The sequence below is a fragment of the Calcarisporiella thermophila genome (assembly GCF_041956535.1).
Source record: "Calcarisporiella thermophila strain CBS 279.70 unplaced genomic scaffold VTP21scaffold_1, whole genome shotgun sequence".
Taxonomy (NCBI): Eukaryota; Fungi; Calcarisporiellomycota; class Calcarisporiellomycetes; order Calcarisporiellales; family Calcarisporiellaceae; genus Calcarisporiella; species Calcarisporiella thermophila.
In genome coordinates, this window is record NW_027192191.1 from 187,527 (window position 1) to 202,144 (window position 14,618).

Below are 14,618 nucleotides of genomic sequence, written 5' to 3' on the forward strand. Positions count from 1 at the left end.
AAAAAAAGCAATCAAGTTTATCAGAGAGAAAAGGGAAACGTATAAAAGTAATATAGCTTAATGAAAAAAAAGTGTCGCAAAAAAAAATACTTAATAAATAAAGGGGTCTACCAAAAATAGTAAGGATGATCACACGTCTCATCAAATTAAACGTGACCTCTTTCTCTTGCTCTTTTTCTTCTTTCGACTCTTGTTCACCCCACCCGACGGCGCCTTAGCGGGGGGTGTTGAAGATGAAGCCGCCGGATCGTCGTCGTTACTCTTGTCTTCCTCCTCCTCCTCCTCCTCCACAGCCTCTCCCGTCTTCGCTGGCTCCTCCTTGGCCAACATTCCCGACTCCACGATGGCCTGCTGGGTGTCCGCAGTACCCGGCACATTTGAGGGCTCCGCGGTCGGTTGGATATGACCGGTCACTTCGGGCTGGAGGATCCGCTTGGGATCGTTCTCCACCAGCCCCTCGACAGGCGTGACGCTGCCCGAGCCTCCCGTGGACCCGGGGGCGCCCTCCTTCTCCAACTGCTTCTGCCACATTTCATAGTAGATGCCTTGAGGGCCCCGAGCCAGCAGTTCCTCGTGGGTTCCGCTCTCAACTACCTGGCCATCCCGAATACACAGGATCAAGTCGGAGTTGACAATCGTCGACAAACGGTGCGCAATCACGAGGGTGGTTCGACCGGCCGTCATTGTGGCGAAGGCCTGCTGAATATTCCTTTCGGTGGTGGTGTCCAGGGCGGAGGTTGCCTCGTCCAGCAGGATGATGGGTGGGTTCTTGAGAATGGTGCGCGCAATGGCAACCCGCTGTTTCTCGCCGCCCGAGAGACGGAGGCCACGCTCGCCGACACGGGTCTCATAACCGTCGGGGAAGCTCAGGATCCTATCATGAATTTGGGCGGCCCTTGCAGCAGCGTAGACACTCTCCTCTGGGGCATCGATGTTGCCATAGTGGATGTTATAGAAAATGGTCTCGTTGAATAAAACCGTATCCTAAGGGAAAAGTGCCAGGGGTTAGTAAACGGACATGACTGCGTGGAAGGCGCAGAGAAGAAGCAGGAAAGAAAAAAGGGAAGCTCCGTCGTACCTGGGGGACAACTCCGATATTTCTCCTCAAGCTCGACTGCGTCACTTCCCTGATGTCTTGCCCGTCCACCAGAATTCTGCCCGAGTCCACGTCATAGAATCGGAAGAGAAGCCTTAGGATCGTTGATTTCCCGCCCCCTGACTCTCCCACCAGCGCGACCGTCTTGCCCTTGGGTATGGTGAACGAGATATTGCGTAGCGCCTGCTGCCGTTTATCATAAGAAAAGCAGACGTTCTCAAAGACAACGGTTCCCTCGGTCACATGGAGGGGAGGTGCGTTCGGGCGGTCTTGCACCGATTGATGTTCTTCGAAGAGGTCGAGCATCTTTTCCATGTCGATAAAGTTGGCTTGGATCAAGCGGTAGTAGGTGCCAAAGAAATTAAGCTATTTCATGACAATTCAAGAGAGGAATCAATAGAGCTGAAAATAAGGCGAGAGTGCACTGAGAACGTCCCTCCACAATAGTGTCCTAAACTTACCGGAGTGTAGAGCTGGTTGATGTATGTCAGAAACATCACAAAGTCGCCCACCGTAAGCTGACCCAGGGATACTCTCCACGCGCAGAGTAAACACCCGGCTAGCAACCCTCCACTGATCACAAAGTTCTGTGCCAGGTTAAGGTAGTTTAAGCTGATCAGGGTCTTGTATTCGGAGCGCTGGAACTTGACGATGGAGTCGTCGTAGCGCTTCACCTCGAACTGCTCCGCCGAGTAATACTTGACGGTCTCGAAGTTGAGCAAAGAGTCGACGGCCTTGGCCCTCGAATCATTGTCGCACTCAATCATCTCGCGCCTGAATTTCGTCCGCCATTCCGTGATGCCCACCGTGACGCCGATGTAGAGGGTCATTGTCATGAACACAATGAACCCAAACACTGCGTCAAACCTGGAGGTGAGGTAGATGACCGCCAGGATAATATCGAGGATCACCGGGAAAATCTGGAAGTTAATCTGGGAAAGAAGAGAGACAATCGACTGCGTGCCGCGGTCCATGACGCGAAGGACCTCGCCCGTCTTACGGTTAACGTGGAAGCGAAGCGAAAGGTTGTGCAGGTGCTCAAACAACTTGACGGAGAGCTCCCTGGTGGTGTACTGGCTGATGGGGATCCACAGGTAGGACTGGATCGCCCGGAGAATCCCCGACTCCCCCTGCAAAAACCGCAGGAAAACATACAGCAGGATTGCGCCCCAAGAAAGATGGGGCCGGTCGCCCGCCAGCTGGTCAATGACGATTTTCATTTGCCGTGGAACTAATATGTTCACTCCTCGGCCAATGGCAAGTAGAATGTAACACGCTATCACCACAAACTGCAGGCCAACATTCTTCTTTGGCCAGATGAAAGGCATCAGCTTCTTCATCTTGCGGTAAAAGTCTACGAGACCACTGGGTTGCGAGGAAGGCAAATTGCTTATGCCGTTAGCTGTCGAAGTCGTTCCACTTTGTGCACGATTGAAAGTTCCATAGGAAGAGGCTTCATTAGCCCCGCGGCTTTCGACGATGGGAGAGGCTGCGGACTCGAGATCGCCGCCGGTAGCAAACCAACCAAAGTAATGCATTGCGGAAAATGCAAACACCAGAAAAACTAATAAGTAGCGCACAGAAAATACACTCATAAAGGCAATGTCCCAACGCGAAATGGCTATGGAAGACAAAAATATAATAGGTCAGCCACATCCCTCTTTCATTGGCAGCCATGCTCCTCGACGTCCTACCTATCTCCGGCCGAACAAATTCCGCGATCCACTGACTACCCACGAAACTTTCGAATATAATGGCCAACCACCAAAACACATGGTTAATCAGGGAGGGCTCACCGACCATGCGACGCTCCAGAACATAAAATTCGGCAAAATTGAAGGCCCATGCCAGCCACGATGCCGCTATGTAAACCACATAGTAGGTTGGGGTCCATTTCTTTGTTATCAGCGCACGGATACACACAATGGCTGCATCTGCCAAGAATGTGATAATGATAGCCAAGTTCATGATAATAATGCCATTGAGGAGCGACTTGCTTCCTTGGTGAGGAAGGCGGGAAACATCGGTAGAATGTATAAGATCGCCTGGGTCTTCTTCAAGGGTGGCAGAAGGCATGCGATTTCGCTGGCCTATCTGCGTATACCCCTCCCGATTCCTCAGGACGAGGTAACGATAAAGAGCAAGCACAATAAGAATGCCTAGGGCTGCTAAAGGAGTGAAAGCAAACGCGTAACATGGCGTGTCAGTTTTGGAAGAACAAACGAGTAGAGAGCCAGTTGGCGCATGGAATTTTGCTCCAGCCTGGGTGAGGAACTCCATTTCGAATTAGGCAGTTCCCGCACAGCAATAGAATGTTCGTACACAATCACACCGCGAGGGAGAGAGAATCAGAGCAGTAGGTAGGAATAAAAAAAAGAACGCAGTACGTAGACCACCCGCTCTTGTTTTTACTATTTTTCCGAAGGATGTGACTTAATAATACGCGAAGGAGTGGCACAGCGCCTCCATTTTATATTCCAATTAGTCATCGCCTCGTTTTTATGCTCATTAATAAGCCCTCAAGGATGCGTGTACTTGCATGCGCGGCCTTTAGAAGGAAATGTATAGAATCATTTCTTAGGGTGTGAGTAGAGACCATCCTGTCGAGCTCAAGGTGCTCAATAATATCCAAACAATCAAACTAGGAACATAATAAGCACGCCTCCATTAAAAAAATTTGCCATTTCAATGCTTTTAAACAAATAGGCGAAATGGACTGGCCCATCGATATTAAGGCGAGGCGTTTACCCGGCGGGTCTGTAACAGATGGAGAGAGAGAAAGAGAAAGCTTTCAATGGCTTCTATCTTATTTTCCATGGCTCCTCCATCTTCACGTGTGGAGTTTATCCAGGTCAAATTTGGCGGAAATTGAATCCACAGGCACCTTTATTACCACTATTTATCATAATCTATACTGCGAGAGCATTACGAGATTCAACCATGTCGGAAAAGAAGCTTTTAACTCTCGAGGATGGTAAACACACTTTCCACTCCAAGCTCAATCATTTTTTCGGCTAATTGTGCTGTTTACGCTACAATTCAGTGCAAAAGCACAACACTAAAGATAACCTCTACATTATTATTCACAATAATGTGTTCGATGTTACGAAATTCCAAGAGGAGGTATGCTTTCCTGTTGGAACTCCATTTGCTATCAAATCATCCAACATTGTACTTTTTTTCCCTCTTACTCCTTGTAGCATCCAGGTGGTGAAGAAGTACTCCTCGAGGAAGCGGGCAAGGATGCAACAGAGGCTTTCGAGGATATAGGTCACTCGGATGAAGCACGTGAGCTAATGCAGAATTTTCTAGTCGGCTCTATCGAGGGTGTAAGTATCGAAAGAGATATCCTAAGACACTCCAAGAAAGTTTTGATGCCGATGTTACGGATTGATTTTAGGCCGAGCCGGTGAAGGACGATGTGGCAAAGAAGAATAAGCAACCATCATACCCAAGCCCACGAGAAGAAAAGAAGGAAGCGCAGGAGGGAAGGCAAGTTAGCTATCCATTTGAGTCTCTCTTAACTCTCTCTCAACTCTGCCCTGGTTCCTCTCCCGGTATAGCTCTGTGCGCTTGCTTATCCCAGTGGCCATTGGAGTGATTGGCTTCCTCGCCTTCAAATTACTTGCTAGACGTTAATGGTGGAATCTATATTGTCGCGAATACACCTGCTTGTCCATTTTGTCCATGTGCTTATTAGCTTAATTAAACTCCCAACTCTTCTGCTTGCAAAAAAAAACTTTTTGTCTGGAATAAAATGGAGGAGAAAACAAGAAGTGAAGGATAGATTACAACGGGAACAGTGAGCTGGTTTTAGGAAGGCTAATGTATAAGAAATTGAAATAAAAAGACACGTGTGGCTAGTGATTACAACTAAATACTTTTTTTTCTTATTCAATTGACATAATCCTGGTGGGATTAGTTTGTGTGTATTCTGCTCCACTCGTATGTAAAACTAAGCACAAAAGAAGTGGTCGATTATCCGCCCGTCTCGTGAAAAGATAAAAAATCAAGGCATTTGGGAGGTGTACTTACGATGCTGCTTAAGTCCCTTTCCAAAATTCATCCAACACACTATCGCATTCACAAACGTCAACACGAGAGCAATAAAGGATAGAACCGCTATAGAGAAGGGGAAAAAAAAAAGAGTAAGAGAAAGAGTAGGTTGAGAAATGGAATAAACAAAACGAATACCAAATGCGGTCAAAAAGAGTACGATATGCTGGTATTTTAACTCCTGGCTAGGATCGTACATCCGAACTAGCTTGAAGATGAAATAGATCTATTTAAAATTCACGTCAGCGTCCATCGGGTATATTCTTAGGCCATCGATCTATCGAAGTACGTACCATCCCTCCCACTAAACCCATCAGGAAGATGATCATCATTGTACGCGATTCATGTCGTACCTAAAATATTCAGTTAGCACAACCGGTTTGACCGAGGGGCGGGGGGGGGGGGGGGCAGAGCATAGCTAACACAATACATACGCTCCAGACAGCAATTAGGAGGATGGCAATCGTCAGGGGGATGGCTAGAATCGTTAGAGGAAACTCGATGTCTCCGCCCGGTTGCAAGATGAGCACGAGGAATTGTATGCTAAAAAAAAGGCGGCAGCAGACAATGAGACTTAGTCTGGGCATAAAAGGCAGGATGGTGCGAAGCGGTACCTGAATCCAAGGAAGAAGAATATGTCCAGTTTCAAGAGCATCAGAAATATCTGATACGCCCTATACATGTCTATACGCAACAGCACGCGGTTAGCAGGAGGTTTTCAACTCGGTTAGCTTACAAAAAGCGCTCACTTTTCATTTGGGGATCGGCCCCGATCTTTTTGTAAATCTGCCACCCGAAGTCTTTGTAAAGTTGCCATCCCAAATACAGATAGGCAATCTCGGTTCCCCCCGTCACGATGGTCACCCCGATTAACTTCAACTTTATCTCTTGATAAATTTCCGCACTATCAACAGTGATGAAGCCGGTCTTTAGCGAGTCCTGGATCTGGCTGAATTGGAAAATGGAGAATATAAAACAGCAAAGATTGCTCACGGCGAAGCCAATGATTTGGATCGTATTCTTGTGAACCACCTATGGATAAAAATGAGGCGTATCCAATATTAACCAGAGACGGGAGCTAGGCATGAGCAATCGTGATGAATTACCGCATCCCACACCAAAATGAATTGGAAAACCTGTGAAAACACGAATATAATCAGGTAGACCGGAATGCCCCTGCCGGGTGAGTAAGGAATGTATTGGGATATTCTATTGAGGGTTGAGGCGTTATCAGTGAGTAAAAATAAGTGGGGAAAATGGAAGCGGAAGAATCGTGTTTACACTGCTCGTTGATAATCGGTGTAAATGAGAGACTCCAAAACGATAACTATTAAAGCTTCACAAAACACTATGCCTAATGTTAGGCGTGAGAAGAACGAAGATGGTAAAAACTAGAGCGAAAATAAATTCAAGTCATGGAGAGCCGATCAGTAAGAATGCCAAAAGATAGGCCTACCCGTCTTAGTTGCATCACCAGCGAGTTCTGCGAATGGATATGCAGGCGGAAACAAAGAAGAGAAGAAGCACCAATGCTTCCTAAACGATGATATGATAAAGCGAATGGGAGGAGAGTTGCGATCAATAAAGACTGAAAACCCTGTGCTTCTTTTTTTAAAATATTCTAATGACGGCTTCTGCCATAGAGGCTTAAAATGGCTTCTTATTCGTGCGAAGCCAAATTCTTTGATCCGGCGGAGATTGGGCCGCCTAATGGATCCTGCTGACAGCTTTTTGAGCCCAACTTTCTCTCACCAAACTCTATCCCCTCCTCCCTGCTTTCCCCGCAAAGAGCTTAGAGAGAGCGGTGTGACTGCCGTCCCCTCGACTCCCTCTCACCGTTAGAGCTTGTTGCTGAATGATTCAGCCAACCCGTTCTTTCATGAATTTCGTCTTGGATTCTGACAGCTGTCAGCCTGGTTCTCGTGAGTTGGAATAGGAGGCATCAAAGAGGGTGGCGAGGATATGGGGTCCCAGCCTTGCCGCGCTGATGGCTGATAACGGCATTTTGGAAAAAATTTGGCCGGTGTAGAGAGGCTTGGAAAACCTGCCGTCTTCCGGATACATTCCGATGCAATTCAATTTTGTATTTGTCAAATTGCAGAGCAGAAGGACAGTTCTCTGTGGCAAGTCCCTTTCTTTCAATATGGGACTAAGGGCCGAGAGCCTTGATTTTAACAAGGTAAAGCCACCGCAATATTTGTTTACCTAGCTGCATTGCTATCTGGCACTGTAATGAAAGTATCTCAAGCATTTTGATTTGAACTATCACACTTGAAACATTTAGTGCGGGCCAGAAACATGGTTGCAAACGCGTAGACAAGACCTCTTTATATAAAGGGGAAAGGGAAATATAAAAGTAAGGAAACCAAATGGGGGGGGGGGGAGATATAGTATTTAAATAATGCAACGAGAAAAAAAAATAACAACAAAATGTAACACCTCGTTAGAAGAATACAAAGGGGGGATAACGAGAAATTAAATAATTTTACATATGTAGAGAGAGAGCCCATCCTGACCCATCTTAATACAATTTAATCAATCTCCTAGTCCGTCAGCGCCAGCTCATTCTCACTGCCACTACTGCTGGCGCCACAACAGCCACCACCAATGACGGCCAGAGCCGGGAAGAGGTGCTGCGGAATTCCACTCTTTCCGTGGGCCTCTTGCTCTAGACCCACTCGCAGTTCCATTGTCGCCACCTTGTCTCGTAGTGCTGCGGTTTGCTTCTCTAGCTGCTTGATATAACCGACCGCCTTGCTCAGCACCACGCTTTTGGAGTAGTTTGCGTCCCGCAAAGCGGGGACGATCTCGGTCAGTTCTGAATAGCCTAGGCGAATGGCATTCCGCCGCTTCTGTTCGGAGGCTATGTGGTTGGCGCGTTTTTCGTCTTCCGTGAGAAGCTCCCGAGCCATGCCTTGGCTGCTGTTCTTTCTTGTGGACGCGGACGGTCTTCTCTTGGAGTGTTCGGCAGGAGGGTTGGCTTCTGGGGACTGTCGTGAGTTGAGCGAGAGCTTGCGAGCGCGAGTTGGAGAGGTGGGCATGGTCGAGCCACCTTTACGCTTTGCACAGGATTGTGTTCTTGACTGTGTTCTTGTAAGGTTGCAGTCCTCTCGCGCCGCCTCCACGCTTCCCAGTTGCAGCATTTCTACTTCTTCTTCCTCTGCTTCCTCCTCCTCCTCCTCCTCTTCCTCCACTTCCTTCTCCTCCTCCTTCCCGCCTACCTCTCCTGGATATAGGCACGTCTCTCCAAGCGATATTACAGAGGGTAATCCAAACAAGTTTTCGAATTCTTCTCCCAGCGGCGACACTTCCAACCCGGGCGAATTCATATTCGGAGGGGTAGGCAGTAGGGAGGATGCGGAATTCGACAGTTCTGAGGTTAGGGGGGAGGGGGCGAGGGGGGCGAAATCGGGAGAACAGGCATATCCGGGAGTGAGAAATCGAACACAAAGTCTTGGTCCACGTCAACCTGGTTGAGAAATTCGGAGAACCAGCGCTGCTCGCTGTCGTTCAGAAGTTCGTTGTTGGGATGCTGGGGATCGGGTGCTAGTGAGGGGGAGTTGGGGATGACCATGAAATTGTCGGAGGAGAAATTGGAAGGCATCTTTGATTCTAATGAGAGGAGAAAGAGATAAGAGAAAAGGTTTAGCCCGTGGGAGCTTTCGGCAAGACAATGGTTGGCAGTCTGGAGAGCTCACCATCGATTTCCATGGCCTCCGCCGAATTCGAGAATCCAGCACTCGAATCGATTGTGGCATTTTTGGTGAAGTCCTTCAGCATGTCGGAGACCGGGGACGGCGGCCGCATGGAGGCGAGGGAGAGCGACCATGTGCTGTCGCCCATAATGGGTCTGTGATCGGATGGGGTATCGTGGGGAATGGTGATGCTTGCAACGGATGCTGACGGAGACATCGTACAGCTATGTGTGAGACCGCAATGCGAATGGAAAGAGGAGCCGGGGTTGTTCTGAGACAAGCGCTATAGTCGGGGAAGGAGGCTTCGAATAACCATACACAATTTAGAAATAGAGGGACAATGGCGAGCGAGGCCGAGTTTGTAATGCGGATAGCAGGCGCGAGGGGGAGGGGGGAAAGCAAGCGAACAGGCGTAGTGAGAAAAGACGAGCGGGGGGGGGAAAGAGAGAGAGGGGAAGGGGGCGGTTTAAGAATAGGAAAAAGGAAAAAGCGAAATAAGGTGGAGTTTGGAAAAGGACAAGAAATAGAAGGAGGAAAGACGCAAGGCGATTGGAGGAAAAAAATTGGAGTAATGAGAGAAACAGGCGGCTGTCTCCACAGTTTAGCATGCACCGTGTGCGACGGCCATCCAAGGGAAGGAACCCCGCCCCCCTCCTCCTCAGTGCAGAAGCTTGCGGCCCAAAACGGCAAAGTGATGTTCCTCGTGAACGGGGAAAACTGTATCCAAAATCGGTCGCAACAAGCGAATTTATCATGAGTTTGTCAAACTATGTTATTCACCCGAATTTCCAAATTAACCGCGATTCCATTGCTCGCTGCGCTGCGCGGCATCACAAGCCACCACGCTTTCCTCTCAGCAGGGCCTGTGGATCCGCCGTCGGGCTTCCCCGCCCGTCCCGAGAGCCGTTCCGCACGATCAATCTGACTCCCGGCCTTTCTCCACATTCTCGCCTGGGATTCTGGGCCCGCCGCCGCCGCCGCCGCCGCCCCCGCCGACGCCCTCCCCTTCCTCCCCCTCGGTTTCAGACGCCCTTGCCTCTATCGTGTAAAACTCCCCTAAGCAGGAGTTGGGGGCCCCGCGGAATCGTTCGGAACCGTGCGTCTTGAGTCTTTAGGGCCAAACACAAGGTGGTCATCATCATGCCGTAGCTGCTAGCCCCCATTGGAATTTGATTCAATCCCAAGACAGAGGTGCGCAGAGGAACTGACATTTTTAATTTTGCAAAAGCGTGCACCGCTATCCCTCCTTTAGTCATTTTGTTTCAGGGCAGAATTAAAATCCAATCTTAGTCATGGGCCCCTCTAGATCCATTTCGAATCGGCCAAGCCACGGGTTTCAGAAGCGTCTGATCCGCACAGTCTCGCCTTCATCATCAACAAAGAAAATTGGGAGGGGCGGAGGAAGAGATTCCTCCTCTTTTCGCGTTTGCCTTGTAGCATCCCCTTGTTTTTAGATTCTTTTTGAAGAATTAAAACATCACGTAAGTAGTCCATCCATCCATCCGTCCATCCATCCATGCGCCCGCCCAGAGTGGATGCCCGTTACTCTGCCCGATGCCGCTGGGGCAGGAGCTTGTCCTGGGGCAGCCGTGAGATGAGATGGGGGGATCTGCAGAGAATGGCATCCTGCGAGGCGCCTTTGGGGCTATTGGCCCAATCCCGAACTGTTTTCTCTAGAATAGATCGCTGATCGCTGTTCCCCTTTATGTAGAATGGCCAAGGACAAGAAGACCACGCAAAAGCGCTCGACCATCGCTGACGTTGTCACTCGCGAATACACCATCCATCTGCACAAGCACCTCCATGGCAGGTGAGCTCTCGATTTCCTCCATTCTTCTGCATGCGCCGCTGCTTTTGCTCCCCCCCCCGTTTTCTGCGATGGCCATGGCGCGCAACCAGTTCCTTATTTAATGCCGATCTGTCTTGATTTTTGTAGGAGCTTCAAGAAACGCGCTCCCGCCGCCGTCAAGGCCATCAAGCAGTTCGCCTCCAAGACGATGGGCACCAACGATGTCCGCCTGGATCCCTCGCTCAACAAGGAGCTCTGGTCGCACGGTGTTCGCAATGTCCAGCACCGCATTCGTGTGCGCATCTCTCGCAAGCGCAATGACGAAGAGGACGCCAAGGAGAAACTCTACTCGTATGTTACCTATGTGCCAGTGACGTCCTTCAAGGGTAAGCATCTTTGGGATTAGGTTTTCGCCAAACAAAAAAAAACATTCGGCCGGTACTAATATGGTTCTTTTGGCGTGGTTAGGTCTTCAAACTGAGGTTGTTGAGGATTAGGTTCTTTTTATTTTGCTTTTTGTGTTGCTTTATATTGCTTTTATTTTATAAAAAAAGAGATACAATCCATAATGCTAGGATGCAAGCAAGAAAACAAGGGATGGGTTTATCGCCCCAATCCTTTGGTTCAAAGTTTTTTTTTTCCCAAACGTTAAAAGTGCCCGAATTGGAGGCGGCCTCCAGAGCTGCGCTGAGGGGGGAAGAGAAGCGGCGATTAGGTTGGGGGATTGCACAGTGAGTCAGATCTAGAACAAGAAATAAAGCTCTTCTCTGGCTCCGTCACTCTGTGCCGAGCGACCTAAAAAGCCCAAGCTCGGGCCACCTCTATTCCGCCTTATTTGGGGCAGCGCACAGCAAAATTTAGTCAGTTTGCGGAGGTGAGGAGCGCAGGAAAAAAAATTCAATAAAGCCACGACTCTACTTTTTGTTCTCCCGTTCTCCCGTTCTCCCGTGCTCCTCCTCTCCTCCGGTCTTGATCTCTCGTTAATCCTCTCCTGCTTTTATGCTTCTTCCCCTCTCCGCTGCGCCCTCCTCGTTCTCGGAACCCCCTGCTTTGCATCCACGCCTCACAGCCTCTCTCAGCTACTCTAGTGTAGGTCGGCTAGGAAGATCTACAAAGACTCCCGAGTATCCCCTAGCTACGCATCATTAGTTCGCGCCAAACCCTCAGTCAGGCATCATGTCTATCACACTCCTCCCTGCGCGGGTCCAGCTACTCTCTGTTCCCACCTCCGATCTCCCGCTTCTTGTCCGCAGCATTATAAAGCATGTGTTTCCGCATCACTTCGGATCCTCTTGCTCCGGCTCATCGCCCGATGCCTTCTTCAGCTACACCGACACAGGGACTGAGGTCTCCATTATCGCCGAAGTGGAGGCCATGCAGGCCGATTTCGCACCCCTTGTGGGCAGAGTCGCGGCACGTATAACAGAGGATGTGTTCAGAGTGTTGCAGGTGGAGGACACATCGGGCATTGGTAAGTGGCCATGGCGCTTAGTTGTGTTTATCATTAATTGGAATGAAGTACCCCCCCCCCCTTTTTTCCGCCAAAGCCTTGGATTGCCCTCTTTCTTTTCTCACCTGTTGCCTTGATATATTTTTAGAGGCTTCGGGGAGCCGCATTGATGATCTATCTCGGATACTTTCACAAGCTGCCATTACCATGGTGTACACGAGTACACACCAATCCGACTTTATCTTGGTAAGAATGAAGCCTAAGCAGAGGAATTGCATTGGTCTCATGGGTGCCAACGCATTATGTAGGTCAAGGAATCTCGCGTCGATTTTGTGCTTCAGACCCTCAACCAGAGTGGCTTCTCGATATCGAATACCCCGCCTTACTTCCACGAACAAACTCGGGCGTCCGCATCGCTTGCTTCCTCTCCTGGCAGGTAAATCGCTTTCCCCTTACCCCCATTGCCTTCCCCTATCTCTTTAATCCTTAACTTATTGGCGCTTTCCAGCTTCGACTACTCTGACCGCTTGATGCATCCAAATCCCCCTGAGCCAGATGATCAGCGCGAGCTGGTTTCCCGGAGCATGACGTTGCGCGCACTCAACTGCCGGTTGCGTCAAGTCGGCCTGAATCACGAGTACGTGGACGAGTGCGCATTGAAACTGATCAAGATCATGTTTTATCCCCAAGAGGGGCTCGATGCGACCCGAGAGTAAGTTAGCCGGCTTCATCCATTGGTCCCTGGGATCCTAACCCCCCCCCCCCCTCTCCCTTAGGCAAGACCGCTTCTTTTCCTTCACCTCCTCCATCGAAGGAATCTCGTTGCTTCTTGACGAACGTCACCTCTCCGAGTTCGAGCCGCATATGCTGCAATCCCTGGTCATACCCATCACGCTGCGATGCATCCAATTGGTGTTTGCGGAGAATTATTATCTTGGTACGTATCTTCCTGCTCCTTGGAAAGCATCTGGGTTTGCCTCACCCATCCTGGCCTCTCTTCCCACTCCCTAGACAAATACGGAGTGGTCTACAGTGTGTCGCATCCTTTGGTTGCTTCTGGAATCAACTTGCTCTACGTGTCCACCTATTGCTCCGCGAATGTGGTGGTAGAGGAGGAGGACATGGACCGCACCCTCGCCCTGCTAAGTGACGTGGTGCCCGCAAGTGATTAGGGTGGGATTTGAAGAATTCTGGACCTTCCGAAACAAAAAAAAAATTCCGATTTTTATTATCTTTATTGACACTATATATTTTCTCTTCTCTTCTCTCCTCTTCTCTTCTCCACTTATTTCTTTACTCCATACCACTTAAAACTTATTTTGGCTTCTCTCTCTCCCTCCTCTCTATAGTCGCGATATTTCCTTCTCCTCCATCCTCTCTTTTTTGATGTTACTGTTAAACACTGTTGTTACTGTTTTATGTCTTTTATTTTTGCTGCGCTGTATTTGAAAAAAGCTATTTCATATATAAATATATATATTCTTTAACAGAGGGATTCTCAAGTTGTTGAAGCGAGACGGTCCACGGACGTTATTGGCGGGGGGTCACGCTTGGTGAGCGGTGAACTTCGTAATAGAGTATTGCAGAATCTGGGGCCACTATGGCAAGAGTGATGCTATCATAGGCAGGGGAAGTTGGTCAGAGTGAACTTGGAAAGGTTAGCCGGTCTATTCAATGGGTTACCATTGGGCCTCCACAACTCCCTCTAGTGCTGCAAAGAGCTCTGCGAATCTAAATGGACACACACTCGATATAGATGGGTACTAAACAATAAAGATGAGGGAGAGGAGACTCACCTGGCCATGCTCCACTTTTCTGAGGCCAGGGTCGGCACGAATATCCGACGCTCTTCCCCCGCTTCCTCCCCCTCCTCCTATTGTCAAGTCAAAACATTCAGGGATCAGCGATTCCGGAGTAACCAGACACCCGGTGAATCAAGCAAGCCCCACTCTGCTTCTAGTCCCAATTAGGACACTTCGACCCAACGCTGGCAATTCCATCGCCTGCACTTGCTGCCATGCCTTGCCTTATGGATTTGGACTTGAGCCATTAGAGACACGGGAAAGCAGCAGAAATGCATCAGAATGCTTATGCTTACGCAGGGTTAAATCGTTCTTGATATGCGAGAGAATATTGGAATCGGTGGAACTGCTCTCGAGTTTCTCCCTCTCCTTTAAGGAGGGTGCCAATAATGGGTTTGCGCAAGAAAAACAAATTTAATGGTGGGAAAGCGTGCTGTGGTTCCAGCAGTGCAAAAAGCATCGTCGATAGCTCACCTCTTCTCGTGCATTCTTCATCAAGGTATTTTACACTGATAGAAATACCGTGCAAACAATAGGTTCACGAGCAGTGCAATTCACACTAGTAGACAACAGTACGATTAGCAATTGAGGACAAGTAGTAGGCCTTTCTCATGCTATCGCACGCCACGACTTCAAACACGAGACTGGGCCGAGTGATGGACAGCTCAAAAGGTTTGTAAAAATAGCAGAAGATTAAGGTGAGCACCAATCTTTGATGCAAGCAACTATG

General features: G+C 49.1%; 9 protein-coding genes across 9 annotated transcripts; 4 read left to right on the forward strand and 5 right to left on the reverse strand.

The window, feature by feature from the left end:
• Positions 1-141: 141 nt before the first annotated feature.
• On the reverse strand, positions 142-3,376 carry VTP21DRAFT_86 (uncharacterized protein; the record flags this gene model as incomplete). Its single annotated transcript, XM_069399467.1, has 4 exons — positions 142-984; positions 1,079-1,462; positions 1,558-2,717; positions 2,791-3,376. 4 exons carry the CDS (start codon positions 3,374-3,376, stop codon positions 142-144), a joined length of 2,973 nt encoding a protein of 990 aa, XP_069256465.1.
• A 660-nt stretch (positions 3,377-4,036) lies between these two features.
• Positions 4,037-4,735, forward strand: VTP21DRAFT_87 (uncharacterized protein; the record flags this gene model as incomplete). The annotated part of the gene is made up of 5 exons (XM_069399578.1): positions 4,037-4,070; positions 4,140-4,219; positions 4,297-4,425; positions 4,497-4,588; positions 4,660-4,735. 5 exons carry the CDS (start codon positions 4,037-4,039, stop codon positions 4,733-4,735), a joined length of 411 nt encoding a protein of 136 aa, XP_069256466.1.
• A 251-nt stretch (positions 4,736-4,986) lies between these two features.
• VTP21DRAFT_88 (uncharacterized protein) lies at positions 4,987-6,623 on the reverse strand (the record flags this gene model as incomplete). Its single annotated transcript, XM_069399689.1, has 10 exons — positions 4,987-5,051; positions 5,132-5,218; positions 5,291-5,378; positions 5,446-5,505; positions 5,587-5,695; positions 5,767-5,836; positions 5,902-6,184; positions 6,259-6,361; positions 6,434-6,543; positions 6,609-6,623. The coding sequence occupies 10 exons, from the start codon at positions 6,621-6,623 to the stop codon at positions 4,987-4,989; spliced, it is 990 nt and encodes a 329-aa protein (XP_069256467.1).
• Positions 6,624-7,695: 1,072 nt separating this feature from the next.
• VTP21DRAFT_89 (uncharacterized protein) lies at positions 7,696-8,481 on the reverse strand (the record flags this gene model as incomplete). Its single annotated transcript, XM_069399799.1, has 1 exon — positions 7,696-8,481. One exon carries the CDS (start codon positions 8,479-8,481, stop codon positions 7,696-7,698), a length of 786 nt encoding a protein of 261 aa, XP_069256468.1.
• Positions 8,482-8,531: 50 nt separating this feature from the next.
• Positions 8,532-9,064, reverse strand: VTP21DRAFT_90 (uncharacterized protein; the record flags this gene model as incomplete). Its single annotated transcript, XM_069399910.1, has 2 exons — positions 8,532-8,764; positions 8,851-9,064. 2 exons carry the CDS (start codon positions 9,062-9,064, stop codon positions 8,532-8,534), a joined length of 447 nt encoding a protein of 148 aa, XP_069256469.1.
• Positions 9,065-9,453: 389 nt separating this feature from the next.
• VTP21DRAFT_91 (uncharacterized protein) lies at positions 9,454-9,954 on the forward strand (the record flags this gene model as incomplete). The annotated part of the gene is made up of 1 exon (XM_069400019.1): positions 9,454-9,954. The coding sequence occupies one exon, from the start codon at positions 9,454-9,456 to the stop codon at positions 9,952-9,954; it is 501 nt and encodes a 166-aa protein (XP_069256470.1).
• A 605-nt stretch (positions 9,955-10,559) lies between these two features.
• Positions 10,560-11,133, forward strand: VTP21DRAFT_92 (60S ribosomal protein eL31; the record flags this gene model as incomplete). The annotated part of the gene is made up of 3 exons (XM_069400130.1): positions 10,560-10,657; positions 10,784-11,022; positions 11,105-11,133. 3 exons carry the CDS (start codon positions 10,560-10,562, stop codon positions 11,131-11,133), a joined length of 366 nt encoding a protein of 121 aa, XP_069256471.1.
• A 679-nt stretch (positions 11,134-11,812) lies between these two features.
• On the forward strand, positions 11,813-13,258 carry VTP21DRAFT_93 (uncharacterized protein; the record flags this gene model as incomplete). Its single annotated transcript, XM_069400241.1, has 6 exons — positions 11,813-12,107; positions 12,235-12,332; positions 12,395-12,522; positions 12,595-12,798; positions 12,863-13,023; positions 13,098-13,258. 6 exons carry the CDS (start codon positions 11,813-11,815, stop codon positions 13,256-13,258), a joined length of 1,047 nt encoding a protein of 348 aa, XP_069256472.1.
• A 358-nt stretch (positions 13,259-13,616) lies between these two features.
• On the reverse strand, positions 13,617-14,383 carry VTP21DRAFT_94 (uncharacterized protein; the record flags this gene model as incomplete). Its single annotated transcript, XM_069400351.1, has 6 exons — positions 13,617-13,701; positions 13,770-13,817; positions 13,883-13,959; positions 14,036-14,112; positions 14,185-14,257; positions 14,363-14,383. The coding sequence occupies 6 exons, from the start codon at positions 14,381-14,383 to the stop codon at positions 13,617-13,619; spliced, it is 381 nt and encodes a 126-aa protein (XP_069256473.1).
• Positions 14,384-14,618: the final 235 nt, after the last annotated feature.